General features: G+C 37.8%; 1 protein-coding gene across 34 annotated transcripts in view; it reads right to left on the bottom strand.

Moving 5' to 3' along the window:
- Window positions 1-22884, bottom strand: part of NEK11 (NIMA related kinase 11) — a 323672-nt gene that overhangs the window by 186096 nt on the left and 114692 nt on the right. For 27 of the 34 annotated variants that reach the window (XM_063704183.1, XM_063704186.1, XM_063704187.1 and 24 more), the window contains 4 exons: window positions 11215-11364; window positions 11043-11121; window positions 8626-8711; window positions 1237-1356 (listed from right to left, as the gene is read on the bottom strand). In XM_063704183.1, coding sequence (XP_063560253.1) covers window positions 1237-1356; window positions 8626-8711; window positions 11043-11121; window positions 11215-11364 — 435 coding nt within the window. The remainder of the gene's footprint in view (window positions 1-1236; window positions 1357-8625; window positions 8712-11042; window positions 11122-11214; window positions 11365-22884) is intronic. The other 7 variants (XM_063704189.1, XM_031009000.3, XM_063704190.1 and 4 more) reach the window with 1 other exon arrangement.

Raw genomic sequence — 22884 nt, 5'->3', positions numbered from 1 at the left:
GTTTCCATATATGTATACATTGTGGGATAATTAAATCAAGCTCTACTCTGTTAGCAATTTTCAAAAATACAAAACATTGTTATTAATTACAGTCACCATGCTGTACAATAGATCTCCAGAACTTATTTCTCCTGTCTGAAACTTTTTACCTTTTGACAACATTTCCCCATTCATGCCCCCCTGCCCCTAGTAACCCCATTCTACTCTCCCCTTTTGTGAATTCAACTTTTTAAGATTCCATATATAAGTGATATCATGCAGTATTTGTCTTTCTATGCCTGGCTTATTTCTCTTAACATAATGTCCTCCAGGTTCATCCATGTTGTTGCAAATGATGGGATTCCCTTCTTTTTTAAGGCTAAATAGTACTCCATTGTGTGTATTTATACCACATTTTATTTATCCCCTTATCTGTTGATGGATACTAGGTTGAGTCCATATCTCGGCTACTGTGAATAATTCTGCAATGAACATTGGAGTATAAGTATCTTTTCTATATACTGATTTCATTTTCTTTGGATATAAGTCCAAATGTAGGATTGCCAGATCATATGGTAGCTCTATTTTTTAATGTTTAGAGGAATCTTCATGCTATTTTTCCATAATGGCTGTACTGATTTACATTCTCACCACTACTGCACAAGGGTTCCCTTTTCTCTACATCCTGGCTAACACCTGAAAATTCACTTTTTCATGTAAATACTCTAATTACTAGTGATATCTCCCACCAGCAACACCGCCCTGAGCATAGACTTTTCTAAATGCTTCACTTGACAGAACAGAGCTCTGTTTCCAGTCTACTTCTTCCAAAAGCTAACAATTTCCTGCCAATAAAGTCTCCTTCCTATAAATAAGTGAGGTCTCCTGGTAGAAGGTACGCAGCAAGCACCTAGGGAATCCGGGTGAAACAGTGATGTCTCCTGCTGGGGTATGTGCAGAAGCTGTCAACAACAATGAGATTTCGTTTGGAAACTGACCCTATTTTCATCACTAATAACCTCCCAAATAGTTAATCTTTCCCTTCACACAAGACTGAAAGCCTGATATTAATAGCACCTGACATTCAATCTATGGCTCAATAATCATCTTGGAGTGAACGAGTGAATGAATAAACACATAAATACATAATCGTATGCATTGGGGTTTCCTGTTTTGGTTTTTGCTTTTCTCTGTAAATTCCCTGAGAGCCCTGAGAAGTAGTCCCGAGCATGAGTGCCTAAAGGAAAAGCAGCTTACTTCAGCTTCCTGGCTTTCTCATCAGCCGCCTGGAGCTTCCTCAGCCGCATCCTTTCTCTTGGCGTCATTTTCTGTACTTCTGACAGTGCCCTCAGAGTCTGCAGGTGGATCCTTTTTTGCCTATAAATAACAAAGATTCCCCTCATATAGCCCATCCCAAACATGTTCAGAAAAATTAAACAAATATTTTATAAAAGTATCACTACACTACTGAGAGCAAAAGCATCTTGAGACAGGCCAGGCAAAAACTAATAAGCTTTGGGTATGTAATGAGCCAACCAGGACTGTAGTTAATAAGCAACATTTTTCAAATTAGATTTTTGTTTAAAGGAAATTATTTACTTTACAAATTCCTGCTCATTTCATCGCCAATGACTAGTTTTCATAATGTAAAACAAATTAGGATCTTGGCCATTAAAGAGTAAATAGACTGGCCCAGTAATTCCACCATGTGGATAAAACGTATAATCTTTAGAGTTAGGCAGAGTTGGAATCCCACCTCCAGTACTCATTAGCTCTGTGGCCTTGGGCAAGTAACTGAACCTCCCTGAATCTCAGTTTTCTCATCTGTAAAGAATGGGCTACAGTAAGTATCATATGAGATAACATATGCACAGTGCCTAGCACATAAAAAATATTCCAAAATGCTACTATTTTAATAGCTAAATCTTATTTTTTTATTTTTTAACTTTTATTTAAAGTTCAGGGGTGCATGTGCAGGTTTGTTATATAGGTAAACTCAAGTGATGGGGGTTTGTTGTACAGATTATTTTGTCACCCACGTATTAAGCCTAGTACCCATTAGTTATTTTTCCTGATCCTCTCCCTCCTCCCACCCTCCACCCTCTGAAAGATTTCAGTGTCTGTTGTTCCCCTCTATGTGTCCATGTGTTCTCATCATTTAGCTCCCACTTATAAGTGAGAACATGCATTATTTGGTTTTCTGGTCATGCATTACTTTGCTAAGGATAATGGCCTCCAGCTCTGTCTATGTTGCTGCAAAGGACATGATCTTGTTATTTTTATGGCTGTGTAGTATCCCATGGTGTAAATGTACCACATTTTCTTTATCTAGTGTACCATGGATGGGCATTTAGGTTGATTCCATGTCTTTGCTATTGTGAACAATGCTGCAATGAACATATGCGTGCATGTGTCTTTATGATAGAATGATTTATATTCCTTTAGGTATATATCCAGTAATGGAATTGCTGGGTCAAATGGTATTCTATTTTTAGGTCTTTAAGGAATTGCCACACTGTTTTCCACAATGGTTGAACTAATTTACACTTCCACCAATGGTGTATGAGTGTTCCTTTTTCTCTGCAACCTCACAAGCATCTATTTTTTGACTTTTCTTTTCTTTTTTTTTTGAGACGGAGTCTTGCTCTGTTGCCAGGCTGCAGTGCAGTGGCGCGATTTCGGCTCACTCCAACCTCAGCCTCCTGAGTAGCTGGGACTACAGGCACACGCTACCACGCCCAGCTAATTTTTGTCTTTTTAGTAGAGACGGGGTTTCACCGTGTTGGCCAGGATGGTCTCGATCTCTTGACCTCATGATCCACCACTCTGACTGGTATAAAGCTTTCTGAGAACTTGCCCTATGAATCTGGGTGCTCCTGTATTGGGTGCATGTATATTTCGGATAGTTAGATCTTCTTGTTGAATTGAACCCTTTACCATTATGTAATGTCTTTTTTGATTATTGTTGGTATAAAGTCTGTTTGGTTTGAAATTAGAATAGCAACCCCTGCTTTTTCCTATTTTCTATTTGCTTGGTAGATTTTTCTCCATCCTTCACTTTGAGCCTATGTGTGCCACTGTATGTGCGATGGGTCTCTTAAAGACAGCATATAGTTGGGCCTTGCTTCTTTATCCAACTCGACACTGTGCCTTTTAATTGTGGCATTTAGTCTGTTTACATTCAAGATTAGGATTGATCTGTGTGGATTTAATCCTGTCATCACGATGTTATCTGGTTATTATGCAGACTTGTTTGTATGGTTGCTCTATAGTGTCACTTAGAGTCTGTGTACTTCAGTGTGTACCAGTAGTGGCTGGTAATGGTCTTTCCTTTCTATATTTAGTGCTTCCTTCAGGAGGTCTTATAAGGCAGGTCTGGTAGTAACAAATTCCCTCAGTATTTGCTTGTCTGAAAAGGATCTTATTTCTCCTTCGCTTATGAAGCTTACTTTGGCAGGATATGAAATTCTTGGTTGGAATTTCTTTTCTTTAAGAATGTTGAATGTTGGCCCCCAATCTCTTCTGGCTTGTAAGGTTTCAGCTGAGACATCTGCTGTTAGTTTGATGGGCTTCCCTTTGTATGTGACCTGACCTTTCTCTCCAACTGCCTTTAAAATTTTTTCTTTCATTTTGACCTTGGAAAACCTGATGATTATGTGTCCTGGGGGATGATCTTCTTGTGAAGTATCTTACTGAGGCTCTCTGCATTTTCTAAATTTGAGTGTTGACCTCTTTAGCTAGGTTGGGGAAGTTCTCATGGATGAAATTTCTATGTTTCTATGCAATGTATTTCTGTGTTTTCCAAGTTGCTTCAATTTTCCCCACCTCTTTCAGGGACATGATTTGATCTCTTTTACATAATCCCATATTTCTTGGAGGTTTTATTCATTCCTTTTTCTCTATTCTTCCCTGACTGTCTTATTTCAGAAAACCAGTCTTCAAGCTCTGAGATTCTTTCCTCAGCTAGGTCCATTCTGATACTAATACTTGAGATTGCATTCTTTTTTTTTGGAGATGGAGTCTCACTCCATCATCCAGGCTGGAGTGCAATGGTGCTATCTCAGCTCACTGCAACCTCCGCCTCCCAGGTTCAAGCGATTCTCCTGCCACAGCCTCCTTGGTAACTGGGATTACAGGCACATACCACTACACCTGGCTAACTTTTGTATTTTTGTAGAGACGGGGTTTCTCCGTGTTGGCCAGGCTGGTCTCGAACTCCTGACCTCAAATGATCCACCCACCTCAGCCTCCCAAAGTGCTGGGATTACAGGCATGAGCCACCGGGCCCGGCCTGAAATTCTTACAGTGTGATTTTCAGCTCAATCAGGTCAGTTACATTCTTTTCTATACTAGCTATTTTTCTGTCAGCTCCTGTATCATTTTATTATGTTTCTTAGCTTCCTTGGATTGTGTTTCAATGTGCTCCTGCATCTCCATGATCTTCATTCCTATTAATATTCAGAATTCTATTTCTGTCATTTCAGCCTTCTCAGCCTGTCTCAGAACCCTTGCTACGGAAGTACTGTGGTCACCTGGAGGAAAGAAGGCAGTCTGGTTTTTTGAGTTCTCGAAGTTCTTGCACTGGCTCTATCTCATCTTTGTGGGCTGAAGTTCCTTCAATCTTTGAAGATGCTATCCTTTGGATGTTTTTTTCCTTTTATTCTACTTAATAACTTTGAGGGTTTGATTGTGTTATAAGGTGGATTCAGTAGACTGGCTTTGTTTCTGGAAAATTTTAGGCAGCCAGTGCTCAGCTCCCAACTCCTGGGCTGTGTGCTCTAACTCTGGGAGACTTGTATTGGGCCCCAGTTTTGCTCTCTGGCTCCTCAAGGTCGTCAACTCATTGCGCTGGGGGGGCCAATGTGCTCCTGGACAGCTGGTCACTACACTCTGATGGATGGTGCCAGCCATACCATTTTGTAGGATGGTGGCAGCAGATCCATCCTTGCTTGCATGTGCCAGCAGCGGCAGTGGTGGTGGAGTGGCACTGTGGAGGGGTACACACTTGTCAGCTGTGGAAGGGTGCTAGCAGGTGTCAGGGTGCCTGTCTCCCTGTGGGCGTTCACAGCAGCAGCAGAGACAGAATGGCTCAGGGAGCTGGGGCCCTCCACTGGCAACTGTGCTTGTGGTCCTGCTGGTGGTGGTGTTAGCACAGGGTGCAGCACTTGTGGGCATAGGTCTGTGTGCAACCTCTGTGCATGCTGACACAGGTAGGGGTGGCCACTCAGGGCAGGGAAGGGTCCACTGTTCTCTGCACCTAGTTTCACTCTAGCAGCAGTGTTGGTACAGGGGCAGGGTACTGGTAGGGCCAGGGCTGGCTGTCTCTGTGCCCGCCAAGGCTCTGATTGCAATGGCAGGGGAGGTGAGGTGGGATACACTCCTGCCAGCAGCAGTAGCAGGGCAGTGTGCATGCACATGCACGCTGGGAGGGCAGGAAAGTCAAACTCTGCCCATGTATATAGATGCCAGAAAAGCAACATGGGGAGGGTGGTGGCTGTGAGCCTGAGGAAGCTGCAGTTAGGGGAAGGAGCAGGCCTCCCTGCTGGATCTCTCCTCCAGTCAGGCATGATTCCTCAGCAGTACAGGAGCTATGATGTAGACCCCCAGGACACCCATGGGTGCACTGCAAGCAGACATGGCCAGGCTGGGCCTCAGGAGAGGCCAGAAGATCAAGGGGTGCTCAGGTCAGATCAGCCCCCTCTGATGGGTAAGACTGCCTGCAGAGTTCAAGTCTGACAGTTCCCCTGGGTCTAAAGTCTCCCATGGGAGCAAGTCAAGCCTAGGGGGATGGTCTCCCTGGCCATGCTCTGCTGCAGACACTCAAGCACCAAACCCTCTGGGCTCCACATCAGCTGGTGTGCTGCCCCTACCACTTCTCTAAGCAGCTCTCCCTACCAACTCAAGTGTCCCTGGTAGTCAAGGGGTGTCCTCCAGCCAGGATTCCAGAGGCCTGTGGCAAGAATAGGTTGCTCTCTGCCAGTTCATCTCACCCATTCCCCCAGCGTCACTGGAGGTCCCGGTGCACAGGTGTACAGTGGCCCCATGCAGGATTCCCACCTTCCTCCCCCTTCAGCCCAGCTTCTGTGTCTTCTCTCCAACCACTCTCAGTTGTTTCCTCTGAAGATCTGTTAGGAGTGTGCCAGTCATCCTGGTCCCTCAGTGGCAGCTGTTCCACCTGGCTCACCTGGCTGCATCTAGCCAAGTAGAGGTAGGGCATCTTGTCCCCTACCTCATGCTAAATTTTATTGACTATGTCTTCTATTCCAGGCTTAATACAGTAGATATTTTTGTTGCAGCATGGTGTAGTGGTTAATCGCACAGATTAATAACACACTCTGTGTTCAAGAATACACAAACTTTTTCCCACCGCCCAGACTGTAATGGACAATGATCACACTCCCAGGGCCAACACAAGGTTTAGGCTAGTGAGATACCTCAGGCGCAAAATCTAAGGGGGCACCAAAAAAACTCAGTAACCAAGATAATTTTAATGAAAATTATTTTAAAAAGTCAAAATTAATGTCAAAAAGCCATAAAGAATACAATAGCAAAATTTTAAGGACAGGATCCTACCCTGAACTTACACAATTCCACCTCACTTGCCTCACCTGATCCTGGCCCTGCTGGACCCTGTCTTTAAACTTTTAATATTTTGTTACCAGGGATTTTAAGCATTAATTTGGAATTTTACAATACTGCATTAAAATTTGATCTTGATTCTGAGTTTTGGTGTCCCATTGAAATTTTGCCACAGGGTCAAGGGCCTCACTTGCCTCATCCTTCTCCCAGCAGATCCCTGTGAATACCTTTTGACTTTTTTTTTTGTGGAATGCTCACAGCCTCTTCAGTGTTTTCGATCCCAACAACCAGCACATAAACTTCTTTCAATGTATGATTAATGTTAAGCATATTTCCTTAACTGAAAAAGAGGCTAAATAATCACACTGGCTAACATTTTAGCAGGTAATAACCCCATGCTTGTAAGCACTTTACATGAATTAACTCACTTAAATGCAGAGCAACTCTATGAAGTAGGTACTTTTTTTTATAGTCATAGAGAGGTTAAGTAACTTGTCCAAAGTAATACAGAGTATTACCTGGGAACTAGAATTTGAATTGAGAGAATGTTATTAATCTGTGCAATTAACCACTACACCATGCCTCAGCAAAAAATATCTACTGTATTAAGCCTGGAATAGAAGACACAATCAATAAAATTTAGCATGAGGGAAGGGGCAAGATGGCCGACTAGAGGCAGCCAGATAGACAGGGATGACTGGCATACTTCTAAAAGTCTTCAGAGGGAAGGCACATTGAAAGAACTCCAACCACATTCTCAATGGCATTTGCTTCTCTTCCTGACTTGGTTAGGACCCAATACTATAGAAGACCTTTCACACCCAACTCTTTCCTAGACAAACACTATGAGAAAATTGTAATGACCTCTGAGGACAGTTCTAATACCTCTCTGATACCATCCAGACAACAGACTCCAGAGGACATGCAATTTTCAGGAATATACATCTCTTATTTTGTCAGACCAATGGATCTCCTTGAAACATAGTCATAGATCTCGAAAATAGCAGTGACCATCTGAAGTCAATATTTCATAATGTAAAATACCCTCCAAACAACTGGATTCTAGAACACTGTTAATTGTAAACAGTGTCAGTTTTATAACTACGGTACAAAATAATAGCTAAAACTAGTCCAGTATTTAAAAAATATCTACTACTCTTACATCTCTAGTTAATAAAATACAATTGGAAATTTCGACGTTTCTTGAAATAGCAGATAATAAACCATAAAAACAAGGTTATTAAGAACACATCTAAAAACTTACCCCCTGTGGTATATAGTGTATCTTAACTGGAGATCATGCAAATTTCCTCAGTTTGAAAGTGAGGATGGAAAGCAAACATGGTAGAGTTGAGAAACATTGGACTGGGTGTTGGAGGAGTATATTTGTGCTAGATCAGCCTATTGAGGGCTTCTGTTTTCATCCCACTGTCCTGCACACCTCCTGTATACCATAGTTGTTCATGACTGTAAAACTATGCAAAAATCCAGAACATAAGAACCTAGTATTCTGGGTTCTTGCAAGTTATAGAACAAAAATTTTGAACGAGGTAGGAGAGAGAAGTTAGATCAGGAAATAATTATGTTTCTTTGGGAAATACAATGTTTAGTTCTTATGTGAAGGAATGTATATTTCAAGAAAGTGAATTTCGGCTTATTTTCAATTGTCTCAGGACTCCACAATGTTTTCTTGTCAATAGATACTCTGCTAGTTCACATTAAACAACATGTGAAAGCCATTTATGGTTATTATGGAAGGCTCATTAACATAAATGTTACTAAATATTTGAGGTATTAACTTCTCTATATCCTTGCAAGGCAACTGCAGAGCTACCCTGCAGATCTGTAAGCTGTGCAGTGGTTTAAACTTTCATGATTTCAATTTGCTACCACCTGGGGTAAAGGGCTTTGGAACACCAAGTTCCTGAAGCTCCTTAATTTCTTGGCAAGACTTAACTGAATTCTAGGATACTCGATGCAGTCAGTTTAGTGCTAATAGATTTTTAAAGACAAATACATTTAACATTTACACTCGATGGGCTTTTTAAAAGCAAAGCAATTACTTACATGGCATTAATTATATGAGCAGCCTCCTTCTGACAATCCAAATTTTTGTCTTCCAGAGTCATTTCTGAATATCTACACATTAGGTTCTGAAAAAAAGATCAACCCTGACATACCTTAAAGGCTCCTCTTTAGGAATGAAAGGGAATAAATTACCAAGAATCTTTTCAGATTTGGGGTACTTTTGACCATGGCAGGGAGCCTGAGAACAAAGCATGCTAGTTTTCCCTGGGTTACATAAAATTACAGGGTAGCTTTTCCAAGAAGATCTTGCAGGGTCAGGCTCCTGCCTGTCTCTCCAGCTTCATCTTGCATGCTTGCTCTCTCACTCCCTTTTGCCAATCATGGGCAGGCCTACTTTCAGCTACAAGAAGACACAAGCTTTTTCCAAACTCCCAGACTGTAGAGGACAGTATCTACACTCCCAGGGCCAGTGCAAGGTTTAGGCAAGTGAGATGCCTCAGGCACAAAATCTAAGAGGGCACCAAAAAACTCAGTAGCCAAGATAAATAATTTTAATGAACATTATTGTTAAAAATCAAAATTAATGTCAAAAAACTACAGAGAATACAATAGCAAAACTTTAAAGATAGGATCCAACCCTGAACTTGCACAATTCCACCTCACTTACCTCACCCTAATCCTGGCCCTGCTGGATCCTGTCTTTAAAGTGTTAATATCTTGTTACCTGGGATTTTAAGCATTAATTTGGATTTTTAAAATATTACTTATCTTGATTATGAATTTTAGTGTCCCCTTAACTTTTGCCCCAGAGTCAAGGGCCTCACTTGCCTCATCTTGGTCCCAGCAGATCCCTGTGAATACCTTTTGACCCATTTTTTTTTTTTTTGAATGCTCAAAGCCTCTTCAGTGTGTTTTTGATCCCCACAACCAGCATATGAGGCTCTTTTCCAGAGGACCACCTGCAGGTTCTACTGGATCCCATTTGGCCTGCACAGAAGGAGAGCTGGAAGTATCAGGAAACCTAAGCCTGCCTCCCTCTCCTGTCCAGCCTTCCCCATGACCGCATGGGCTTCCCTGAGAGCATATGCTTGCATAAGAACCTTCCCATCTGTACCTACGTCCAAGGCACAACATAATCAGGACCTCTCTGTGCCAGCTATTCCCTGTGATTCAAACACTGTTTCTGAGGCTCTTTACATGGCTGGTTGCTTCCCATTGGCTCACTGGTAAAGAAATGTCACCTATTCCTTTGACCACCAAAGCCCCTCCTTTCTCCCTTATTTTTACAGTATCCTGTTTGTTTATTATACTTTCTTCCCAGTGCTAGGCATCTACTTATTTTATTTACATCCTTACTTTTTCTTGGTTATTGGATTCTCTCACTAGCAGTCAAGCTTCAAAAGGACAGGAAACATACCTGTTCCTTTCATTTTGGCATCCCCTGGTGTCAGCGCAGTGCCCAGCACTCAACTAATAAGTACACATCATTTATCACCTTTGCTTCCTTTGGGTTTGGAACATGCCCCACTGATGAAAAGGTATCCACAGTTTTTAAAGTGGATGACCATTTTGTGGTTCCTCTTAAAGTTACGCATAAAATTACAGAGGAAACTTGCTTCAGGGACCTGTATTGTAAAACCCTGAGAAGTTTAGAAAAAAAACAAACAAAAGCCCTCTAAAGAGGGGACCATTTTCTGCTTTCTTAATACCTGAGACACAGCCTCTATGTCAAATTTCCTAATTTATAAGAAAACAAAATAAACCTAGCTAATCATTAAAAAGTATTATTGGGATATGTAATAAAGGATTGGAATTATAAATGGTCAATGATAACCCTAGATTTTAGTATCCTCTGTTAGCATATTCTTGTCCTTGCAGGGATATAGTTACAAAGTGTTCAGGTAAGATCTGTCAACAGAGCTCCAAGGGTGGATGTTGAGTTTTGGCATAAAATCAGAAACCTAACTTCTTATTTTCAGTGGCACTGGGGAATGGGAGTTCACACACACCTTATTTTGGAAAGAGATTGTCCTGACTACTATTTTTCTCAGCTTTAAAAAAATTTTATTTATTTATTTTTGAGACAGAGTCTCACTCTGTTGCCAGGCTGAAGTGCAGTGGCACAATCTCGGCTCACTGCAACCTCCACCTCCTGGGTTCAAGTGATCCTCCTGCCTCAGCCTCCTGAGTAGCTGGGACTAAAGACACGCACCACCACGCCCAGCTAATTTTTTTTGTACTTTTAGTAGAGACGGGGTTTCACTATGTTGGCCAGGATGGTCTCCATCTCTTGACCTCGTGATCCATCCGCCTCGGCCTCTCAGCTTCTTTTTGGCCTTTTTCCTCCTTTCTGGTTGATTCTTACTGAATCATATCCCCACTGCATATCTTCAAGTCATGGAACGTGTATACAAATGTTCATACCTGTTTCCCAGAATCCCTTTCATTTTAAATACCTGTAGCTGCTCATCAATGTAAGGGATTTTTAAAATTTCGATAGCAGATGGTCTTAATGAAGGATTCTTGTTCAACATGCTGTAATGTTTAAACAGAACATTATTTTTCAAATAAACTAAAATATAAGTACAACTTTAAATTATTTCTGTGACAACATATTTATTTCTATACCTTTCCATGATGGCATTTAGTTCTTTTGGATATCTCTCAGGGAGAGAAGGTGTGTCACCTTCCACAATTTTTAAAACAATGGATAAGAAATTGGAGCCAGCGAATGCATGATTCATGCAGCACATCTCATACAAAATGCATGCCAGTGACCTGAAGACAAAGTCAAAGAATTTAAATAAGGAACAAATATCCTATTTTAAATTTTTTCATCATACAAAACCTCAGATGTGTTGGGGCATTGGCTGTGAGGCACAAACATACAATCAGTAGCTGACTTAAAACTGCAGTTTCATACTGTTTTTTTCCATTTAAATACATGTTTACCAAAAAAAAAAAAAAAAGAAAAGTGAAAGAATAAAGCACAAAAGTAAGTCTGAATGACAGCTTTTTTATCAAGGAATAAGCAGATCAAGAGTTAACAATATGCCTGCACATAGTAAGAATTCTAAGTATTTGATTAATGTAAGGATTTTTTGAATTAGCTTTTAATAAATAAAATGCAGCTGAATATTATCTTCCTAAGGCAGTTTGATAATTTTATATATGCAAAATATAATTTTAATTTAGCAGCCTAACTTTCCCTCTAATGTATATCCAAGCATTTTGAAAAGGAAACTGGCATTATTTATTATTCTCTGAATATAATCCATTTGCAAGTGGAGTGGAAGAGCAACTACTTGAAGCCCACATTAAAATGTATAATTCTCCCATGGTGAGTATGAAACAGAATATTAAAATTCTAGATAAGTCCAACACTGATTTGGATTAACCATGCAAATCAATAACCTCTAAACCAGCAGGAAAATATTTTAAATAACTCTACATCATTAAAAAAAAAACTGAAAGGGAAATTCCTGTCTGAGCTTAGTATTAAGAAATAATGGCACTTCTCCTGAATAATGAATTATTTTTATCTTATGGACATTATGAATTATGTAACTGTCCAGGTTTTCCTTTTCATGTTAGTCACTTGAAAGATAAGAAATAAACTTGTGATTGACCTTGAGTAAGTTACATTTTATGTAACTTTTAACAATGTCCTTAATACAACAAAGGATAGACAGAAATAAATACATGAATAATACCATTGAACTATTTTGTGGGTGCTCATGAAAATGTGCATTTGTAAGAGAATTTTGGATACGTACACTGAGAATATTTCTGTTCCAGTAAATAATAACACTAAACATTTCCAACTGAGCTGACTGGTACTTTACATTTTACAAAGCACTGACAATATCTCAACAATCCCTTATAACTTCCCAGTGAAATAGAGCCCGTGTAATATTTTTCCCATTTTTATAGATTGAAAATTGGCTCAGAAAAGTTAAATGACTTGGCCAAGGTCACATAGGTAGTAAATGGTAGAACTGACTCTTGAATTAAGGCATTTATCTTTCCAAATCCTAGACTGTTTCCATTAAAGAATGCTAGAAAGAAGAGGGAGATGTTAGAAGAAAGTGCATGAAATCAACTAGAATACCAATATCAATGTAAATATTAAAAATGATGAAAATTATTTGAAAATCAATAAATTTTGCATCTATCTGCAAGACTATTAAATGGCATCTGGTTAGATTTCTATACCCAGAAAAAACAGTCCTTCAAATTAAGAGGAAATAAAGATGTTTTTAGCCAAGCAAAAACAGAGATTTCATTACCAGCAGGAAAGCATTTCTTAAATCCTAGACATAAATTTTTCTAACAGAAGAAAAATGATCCAGACAAAATCAATGAGTACAAGAAGAAATAAAGAGCACCAAAAAATAAGCATAAATGAATATTAACTCTACAAAATAAAATTAACAATATCTTGTGGTGTTTAAAAATTATGTAGAATAAAAAGTCATGACAAAAATAAGGCAAATGACACAAGAGGGAAAAGACTCCAATTAAAAAACTAAATTATCAGACTGGAAAAAAGGTATATTCTGTTCACAAAACAAACTTTAAATATAGGAACACAGAGAGGTTGATAGAAAAACCATACAAACACCAAAATGGCAAGAAACACTACTAAGATTAAGATGGTGGATTAATAAAACAAACCACCAGGAATATAAAACAATTCTAAATCCGTATACACCCAATAATGTGTGTGTGTGTGCATGTGCATCATGTGCATATGTGTGTGTATGAAGCAAGAACTGACAGAATTAAAAAAACAATAAAGATAGAAAAAATCTACACGACAAAATGGACATAATTGGCAAGTTTATGTAAATGCAACCAACAATAACAGAATTCAATTTTTTTTCAAGGGCACATGGAACATTTACCAAAATTGACAATACACAGGGCCATAAAGCAAGCCTCAACAGATTTTAAGGACTGAAATTTTCAAAGTCAGACTACAGTAAAATTGTGCTAGACATGAATAACAGAGTGACAGAGAAAAAGAGATAATTGAAAAACTATAAAATTGCCAACTGCTTGAAAACTAAGAAATACACATCTAAATAATCCTTAGGTCAAACAAGAAATTAGAAAACACTTTTAATGGAATGCTAACAAAGATACCAAATATCAACACATTGAATGCAGTTAAGGTGCTTACAGTAAAATTAAAAGTATTAAATGCATATATTACAAAAAAACTTAATATCTATCATATAAGTCAATTTGAGAAGTTAAAAAAACAGCAAATCACACCAAAGAAAGTTTAAGGAAATACATTTTAAAAGAGAAGAAATTAATGAAATAGAAATAAACAATAGAAACAAAATCAGCGAAGACTAATACATTTAATAGATTTCTAGCAAGGCTGATCAAGAAAATCAGAAAAAAACACAGATTAACAATAACAAATAGAAAAAAGTGCAACACTGTAGATTCCACAGACATTAGAAAGTATTAAGATGACATTATAAACATGTTTTTTCCAATAAATTTGATAATATGAAGTTAACAGTCTTTTAAGAACACAACTTACTGACACAAGAAGAAAAAGATAATCTGAATAGTTTTTATCTATTAAACAGAGATAATTTCTTATTTAAGATAATAAAACTCAAAGCAGAATTACCATTTGACCCAGCAATCCCATTACTGGGTATATATACCCAAAGGAATACAAATCGTTCTACCATAAAGACACATGCATGCATATGTTCATTGTAGCACTATTCACAATAGCAAAGACATGGAATCAACCTCAACGCCCATCAATGGTAGACTGGATAAAGAAAATAAACTATGGAATATTATGCAGCCATAAAAAAGAATGAGATCATGTCCTTTGCAGCAACATGGATCAACCTGGAGGCAAACTAACAGAGGAACAGAAAACCAAATACCGCATTTTCTCACTTATAAGTGGGAGCTAAACATTGACTACACATGAATGAAAAGAAGGGAACAACAAACACTGGGGCCTACTTGAGGGTAGAGGGAGAGGAGGAGGTTGAGGAACTCAAAAATAAAAATAAAGAAGGTGGTTGCTGTAACAAATTATAAACAAACAAATAAATAAAGGTTTAAACACAAAAAATATAGTTAACAATAATTTATTATATATTTCAAAATAGAAGACTTGGAATGTTCCCAACACAAAGAAATGATAAATGTTTGAGGCAATGAATATCTCAATAACCTAGATTTGATCATTATGCATTGTAAGCTTGTATCAATACATCACATGTGCCCCATAAATATGTACGACTATTATGTATGCATAAAATTTATTTTTAATGAAAAAAACTACCTATTTTGTACTATGCTTAACACCTAGGTAATGACATAATCTGTACACCAAGCCCTTGTGACATATTATATATATATATATATATATCTGTAACAAACCTGCACATGTACCCCTGAACCTAAAATAAAAGTTAAAAATAATAATAACTGAGATAGACAACAGAAGTATCCCCTGACCCTCTATCTCAAAAGTAAATATTATAAAGCAATCCTTATAAGGACCCTATATTTGTTTGGCTTTGTTTTTGCCTACCAATGTATTTTCAGCACAACAACAGAACAGTGGCTACCTTTATCTTCTCAATATAGATATTTGTTGAATACAGAAAAATAAAATAATAAAAAGCTCTTGCAAAGAAAAACTCCAGGACCAGATGGCTTTACTGATAAATTCTTCCAAATATTTAAGAAATAAATAACAATAATCTTACTCGACCTCTTCATTTCGTAAGACCAGGACAAGTTTGATACTAAAATATAACAAGGATATTATGGGAAAGGAAAATTACGAGCAAATGTTTTCATGAACGTTGATTCAAATAACCCAAATTTACACACACATATTAGCAAATAGAATACAATGACATATTAAAAAGATAATACATCATGACCATGTAGATTTTATTTCAGAAATACAGAGTTGACTTAATATATGAAAATAAATCAATCAAAATATATCTCACTATAGAAAAAAGTTGAAAAATTGTATCACCATCTCAGCTAATGCAAAAAAAGCATTTTATAAAATTCAAAATTTATTGTATTTTTAAAAAGAAGAAAACTCCTAGCACACCAGATATAGGAGGGAACTTCCTTAATCTGATTTTTTGAAGCTTAAAAATATATGGTAAACATTATGCTTATTGGTGAAATATTGAAAGTTTATTATTTTCTTCTGAGATTAGGAACAAAATAAGAATGCCTACTATCATCACTTCTATTCAACATTGTAATGAAGGTGCTTCCCAAAGCAATAATGCCAGAAAAAGTAAATTTTTTAAAAAATCTATAAAGATTAGTAAAGAAAACATTAGACTGTCATTAATCATGTCAACATGATTGTGTACAGAAAAAATTCCAAAGACCTGACAAACTGTTAGAACTAATGAGGGAATTATGCAAGACTGCTGAATACAAAGCCCTTTATTTCTATAAACTTGCACAAAAACACACTTAAAGAGGCCCATGAAATACCAACCAAAATCCTAGCAGACATTTTGGCAGGAACTGACAAGCAGATTCTAAAATTTATATGGAAATACAAAGGAACCTGAATAGTCATGGCAATTAAACAAGAACTAATTTGGAAGTTTTGTATGACCAAATATCAAGATTTATTATAAAGTTATATAGCTTATATTATAAAGTTATATTACCTATGAAAGTGTGGTATTGGCAAAGAAGAAAAAATATATACCAATGCAATCAAATAGAGGGCTCAAAAACAGATTCACACATATTTAATCACTTGATTAATGCAAAAATAAACTGCACTGCATGGTAGAGGAAAATATGGCTTTTTCAACAAATTATGCTGGGCAAATTGAATATTCATATAGAAAAAAACGTACTTGGATTCCTGTCTCATACCATATAGTCACATACACACACAGATCAATTATAGATAGATGTTACTGTGAAAGATAGAATGAAATTGAGTCAGCTTTAAAAGAAAACAGGAGAAGAAAACTGAGTTTTAAAAGAAAACAAGAGAATATCTTCATGATCTTGGAGTAGGCAAAGATTTCTTAAGACAAAAGGCACTAATGATAAAGTTATGAACTTATAAAATGAACTTCATTAAAATTACAAACTTCTACTCATAAAAAGACACCATTAGGAGAGTGAAAAGGAAGACACATAGTGTAAGATATTTGCAATTCAAATATTCATCAGACTACCAAAATATGGATAAAATTAATTAAAACTTCTATAAATCAATAAGAAAAATGAGAAAATCCAATAGAAAAATGGGCAAAAGACTTGAACAGACACTAAATGGCCAAAAGTCATGAGAAGACGCTCAACATTTTTAGTCATCAGAAAAGTGCGAATTAAAACCACTGTGTACTACCACTACATGCTACACACTCATCAGAATGGCTAAAAAGAAAAAGACAGACAATACCAAGTCAGTACTTGTTACACTATGAAAAAAAAAGTTTCCTTAGGAAAACAAGAGGGGCTAAATATCACTAAAAATATATAATCATCAAGTTGAACCAAATACTTTTACTAATGTAGAATGTTTATGTTATGAATTGCCACAATATACTTGGTTATTTCCCCACAGAAGAATCTATAATTCAAACTTCAAGAATGTCTTCTTACACAGAATAGTAGAGTTACAAGAGACTATAAAGATTTGCTCATTTCAAACTCTGGTTTTATCAGTGAGAAAACCAAAGCTCAGAGAGAGGAAGTAATTTGCCCAGAAAGGCACCATGTCAGATCAGCTCATGTTGGTATTGGTATTAGTTCTCATCCAATACTTTTTAAAATTTCTCTTTTAAAAAGTTACACTTGATCACATTCTGTTATGTAGCCTAATACACACATAATAATCTGAAAACTGAAAAAAAGAAATCAGATTTGCAAGTCCAAGTAACAGAAGGCTAGCAATCACTCAGCACCTACACACTCTGTTCTGATGATTTATGCTCACCCCACATAGGCTCAGGGTCTCCTTGAGGACAAGATTAGAAACGGAACAAGCTAGACAACCTCTCCTGGCCTGGGCATATCGGAAGGGCTGTAACAACAACCCTTGGGAGCAACAACCCCTGATCCAGAACATTTTAAAGTGTCTTGGAAGCAGCTATTAGATTGTCTCCATCAATAACACAAATGGTAACAACAATAATGATAATTATAATAATAATAATGAAAATGATAGCTGGAATGTTAATAGTGTTTACTATGAGCCAGGACCTCTTCTATGTTCCTTTCATATTTTAACTCATTAACTTACACTCACAACAATCCTAATGAGGTAGGAACTATTATTATTCCCATTTTTCAGATGAGAAAACCATAAGATTAGGTAAATTGTTCAAGGTTCCATACTGAGTAGTCATAAAGCTGGGATTGTAACCCAGGCTATCTGGCTCTAGAGACACAAACTCTCTATGCTATCCTGCCTCTGGATCTTGCACCAATCAGAGCATTTTGGATCACGAAAGTCTCTCTTGAGTTGGAAATCAGGGCTAGCCCTGACAGAGCCTTTTAAGCAGGGGCTGATTTCCCAAGGTAATTTCAGGTTCTATATAGAACCTTAATTCACTTTTAAAAATCACTGGGGCCTTAGACAACAAGCTATGCAGGGCATCACACCACGGCAAATATAGGGCACACAGACAATGAGACCTTCTATTGAAAAAGGAAGGCAGACAAGTTTGGCTTTTGTCTTTTCATTGCTTGGAAGGAAAGAGGGCTTAGTGGTCTATTAACAGTGAATTGATCACCAAGTCAAATTCTGGTTTGATGGAGATATAACTCTACTTTGATGAATTTATTAAGGTTATAAAAAGATGTGGTAGGCCAGGAACAGTGGCTCACACCTGTAATCTCAGTGACTTGGGAGGCTATGGTGGGACAATGGTTGAGGCCAGGAGTTTAAGACCAGCCTGGGCAACACAGCAAGACTGCATCTCTACAAAAAATAAAAATATATTAACTGGGCATGGTGGCCCACACCTGTATTCCTAGCTACTCCAGAGGCTGGAGTGGGAGAATCACTTGAGCTCAGGAGTTTGAAGTTACAGTGAGCTATGATTGTACAACTGCACTCCAGCCTAGGCAACAGAGTGAGACCATCTCTAAAAATAAATAAAAATAAAAAAGATATGCAATTATCTGGCTAAAGAAACTATGGAACAATTAGATCTACAGGCTAACTTAGTAATCAATTAATTCTCATATAAGACTACAGTACTCTCTGTTTTGGAAATCCTTTCAGCTACACTGTAGTATGCAGTGCAATTACCTGTTTCACTTTGATGACTAGTATTTGCTTGCACTCTAGCACATAGAGAAGACTTCATTTATCAGCCAGTAACTTGTGGAAACGGATCTGCTATAGTGGTCCCAGTGCACCTACCTGGAATGGGGGCCAGTAACTGAAACTTGGACAATCTGATTACAGAAACTACCTTGATATTCAAAGGTAAAAGATTTTTGGTTACCTACCATATCTCAGAACCACTGTCAGTGTTTCCCACACTTTAACATACACGCAAATCACTTAGGGGTTTTGTTAAATACATACGGTAGGTAACCAAAATACATATGGTGACTATATTTCTATGTACCAGTGTTTCTTTTTTCTAGTTTCCAACCAGACATTTCCATATAGGAATCATCTAAAACTCTTCACTTCCATCCTTTTAAAATAATTTTCTCTTATTTGACTCCCAGGTCTTAAATCTGCTGATACAAAAGCAGATTGGGGGTTGGGGAGAGCTGAAATAAACAAGTGAGATGTGTATTTTACTTAGAAGTCTATAATTTGCATTTCTTTCTTTTTCCAAAATACAGACAACTGTGAAGAGATAAACAAATAAATCCCTGAGGGAGTATGAATACAAGCAATGAAAAAGAAGGCTGGGATCAGGTGTCTGTGAAGCAAATTACACCTGAACTCCATAAACTTGCCATCTGTCCAAATTGAATAACTTGTCCAGAACTACTGAGAAAATTTCTGAAGCACAGGTTGATTGATAATAAATCACAAATGTAACTCAGACTTTGTCTTGTCTTAAGGTAACTAAATTTACCCTTCAAAATCTGCCAGACTCTGCAAACAGAGGCCTGCCCCAGAGCAATGCATGACTCTAGTTGGTTAGGAAGTTCTGTTGATCTTCTAGATAATGTTTTATTTTGATGTAATTGAGGAGCATCCTGATATATTCATCTAGAAAAGAGGAATCAGTTCAATCTATGGAAAGAGTAATGGAAATGTAATAAGAGAGTAGTGGGTTTTGCTTTAGTGTGTATCACCCTAAATGAAAGTCTTTACTTAGGTAGAATTGAGTATTAACCTAAATTCAGTCTAAATATAATGAAATGAAAATAAATATAATGAAAACATTGGGCTGCTTGAAGAAATAGTACTTAAGAAACAATATTATATAGCAATTTTTTATGAATGACCTACCTTATCTCAAAACCTCTATCAGTGTTTCCCAAACTTTAACATATATGCAAATCACTTAGGGGTTTTGTTAAAATGCTGATTCTGAGCATTTGGGGGGAAACAGTAGATACAGTGGAAGCATAGTTTTTAGATCTTTCTTGAATCCACATATGAAAACAGAGCAGCTACAGAACAAAACTCAAAACCCATGAATAATATTTATTATAATTTAATAATAATTTATTATAAAGTCAAGTTATAAGGTGTCCCCTTGAACCTTGCTGTGCAAGTGAAGGAACACAAACCACACAGCTACATGACTGGCATAGTATCAGCATCTGTGTGAGAAGAAGCAGAGGGAAGCAATGGAGTGATCAAGGGACATGAGAACCGAAGAACCTCAAACTATCCAAAGTGGACCAATCTAAGCATAGCAATTAAACCCAGCAGGGGTTCTGCCCAATCCAAAAGCAGGGTGAATGCAAGAAATCCCAAGATAAGGCTTAAAGCAGCTGGAGCAAAATAGTTCAGGGCTGTCCAAAAGAATTTATTGAACTCATAGAAATGTTCTTATTTCTACAAGCAATAGCCACCAGCCACATTTGGCTTTTGAGCACTGAAAATGTGGCTAGTGTGACTGATGAGCTGAACTTTTAAAGAATATTTAAAAAGAAAAGTGAACTCATTTCTTTTATCATATTCTAATATACTGTCACATTTTAGGGAATACGACCCATAAAATTATAGACAAAACAAGGTTTGGGTGAATTTTCTCCTGTTCATACCAGCTCTTTCTAATTACTTTCCTCCACAACTGAGCTTTACAATGTTTCAAGAAGATTATCAAATCTCTCTCCTCTGTAGTGGTCCCATGTCCTTCATACCATAAGAATGTGGCTAATGGAGGAAAAAGATCAAAACCAGTGAGTGAGGAGGACAAGGAGACCACAGGGTGGCAGAAGAGAAAAACTGGCTAAAAGTCAAAGCTTCTTTGCATCTTTAGCTATTCTTAAGGTCACAGTTATAGATTTTATGCAAACCATACAGCTTAGGAAAGGATGTGGACAGTGTTTGGAGTTGGGGTAGGGAGGTAGGTTGGCAATGGAAACAATGATCAAAGCATCCTTACATAATCAACTGTTATTTACTCAGCCACTCTATTAAGACCAAATATGGCAACAGCCGACACTGCTCATGGGGCATGAACTGCTTCACATTTTGACTGAATGGCTGTGTTCCAACTGCTTTAATAATTTTATATGATCTCCAGAGGCTCTTTTATGATGGACAGAACATCAAAAGTAGTAGAATGTGCCAGGTTAATAGAAGACCTACCTATCTCCCTCCTTTAGTCTCCACCAATCTTCTCCCTCCTGTCAGTTTTCTATAGCCCAGCTGGCATCATAATAAGACTGACTCCCCTGGTAGATTGATTGCTCTTTGCAAATATTCTTTTTCCCTTCCCCCACAGGGGGAATTGGCACAGGATTTGCTTCAGCCAATGGAATATGGGTGGATATGAAGTGTGTCACAACTAACTGAGTGGAGGATCTAAAGGCAGACACATGCTCTCTCTCTAGCACTGTATTGTCCATGTTTTTCAGAGCATAATCTGTGTCCCGGAACTGGGAAAACTATGGATCAGAGCAGGACTGCAACTGTAGCAGAAACTCAGTTAATCTGTAGTCCTCAGGTAATGCAAAGAATCAATATATGAAGTACCTGAGATTTTTTGGAGTTCTTCGTTACTGCAGCAAAGCTGACTGATACATCATTCCTCTGCTTAACAGCCTTTAGCAGTTTCTCATACTCCAGAAGATGAAAGTGCAAGCTTCTTTTCATAATTACATGGGTCATTCACCATCTGACCCCTGCCCGCCCTTCAGTCAAATGTACCAACACTCCCCTCCTTGCCACATACACACTTTGTCCTACAGCTAATCAGAAGACCCTGAGCTTTCTCATGCTTCCATGTCCTTTCATACCATTTCTCAGAGTCTTTCAGTAGTCAGAGAAGGTCCAAGTCATTTGTAACTATTTTTAAATTCCCAGTATATTTTTAAATGAATAAATACCCCAATAAAAGTTTCAAAATTGGTGATATATCTGAAATTTTGGCATTAAATAAACACCTTTAACACATACCACCTCATTTGGAAATAATTTTAAACACATACATTTGAGGCCCTTCATGAATGAGAAGGCCCTGGCCAAATGGTTCTTCTGGCCAGCCACTTTCTTTCCCTACACAGTTCCCTCCCTCTTCTCCCAGTGGGCACCCCTCACTTTTGGTCATTGACATTGGGTCTTTTTACCTGAAATACATTTTCCAAACTCTTCTCCATTTTTCCCCATCCTGAGCAGGAATCATGCACTCTCTAAGACTGTAGCTGATGCTCTCTACCCCTATCGCCAGCTGTCAATCACTCTCTGCTTTATACATCAAAACATGTATTGCACTATAACAGTATACAGCAGTTTGTTTATATGTTTATCATTCCTTTGAGGACAGAAACCTTCATGTCTTCACATCTCTTCCTTTCTGCACATACCACCCTAGGGGCAAGAAAGAGTAAGGCTAAAGGTATGAGCTATTCTGGTACACTGCCTTGCTGAGGTAGGAGGAGAAGCCCTAATTTACAAATTTCCATGGTATAAATACCATGGTTGTTTTCAAGTTACTAATGTGACATCAGTGAACACTGACTTGAGAAGAAATGTGGATAATTGGGTCTTATGAGCTGGTATGAGCTCCAGCATACCACTGAATCATGGGAGTGATAGAAAGATAAGGCTGGAGTCAGATGGTCCAGTGCTAGGGGTGACGTTGAGGT

Source organism: Gorilla gorilla, chromosome 2 (genome assembly GCF_029281585.2).
Source record: "Gorilla gorilla gorilla isolate KB3781 chromosome 2, NHGRI_mGorGor1-v2.1_pri, whole genome shotgun sequence".
In the NCBI taxonomy this organism is placed as follows: domain Eukaryota; kingdom Metazoa; phylum Chordata; class Mammalia; order Primates; family Hominidae; genus Gorilla; species Gorilla gorilla.
This window is presented reverse-complemented; position numbering and strand designations above follow the sequence as displayed.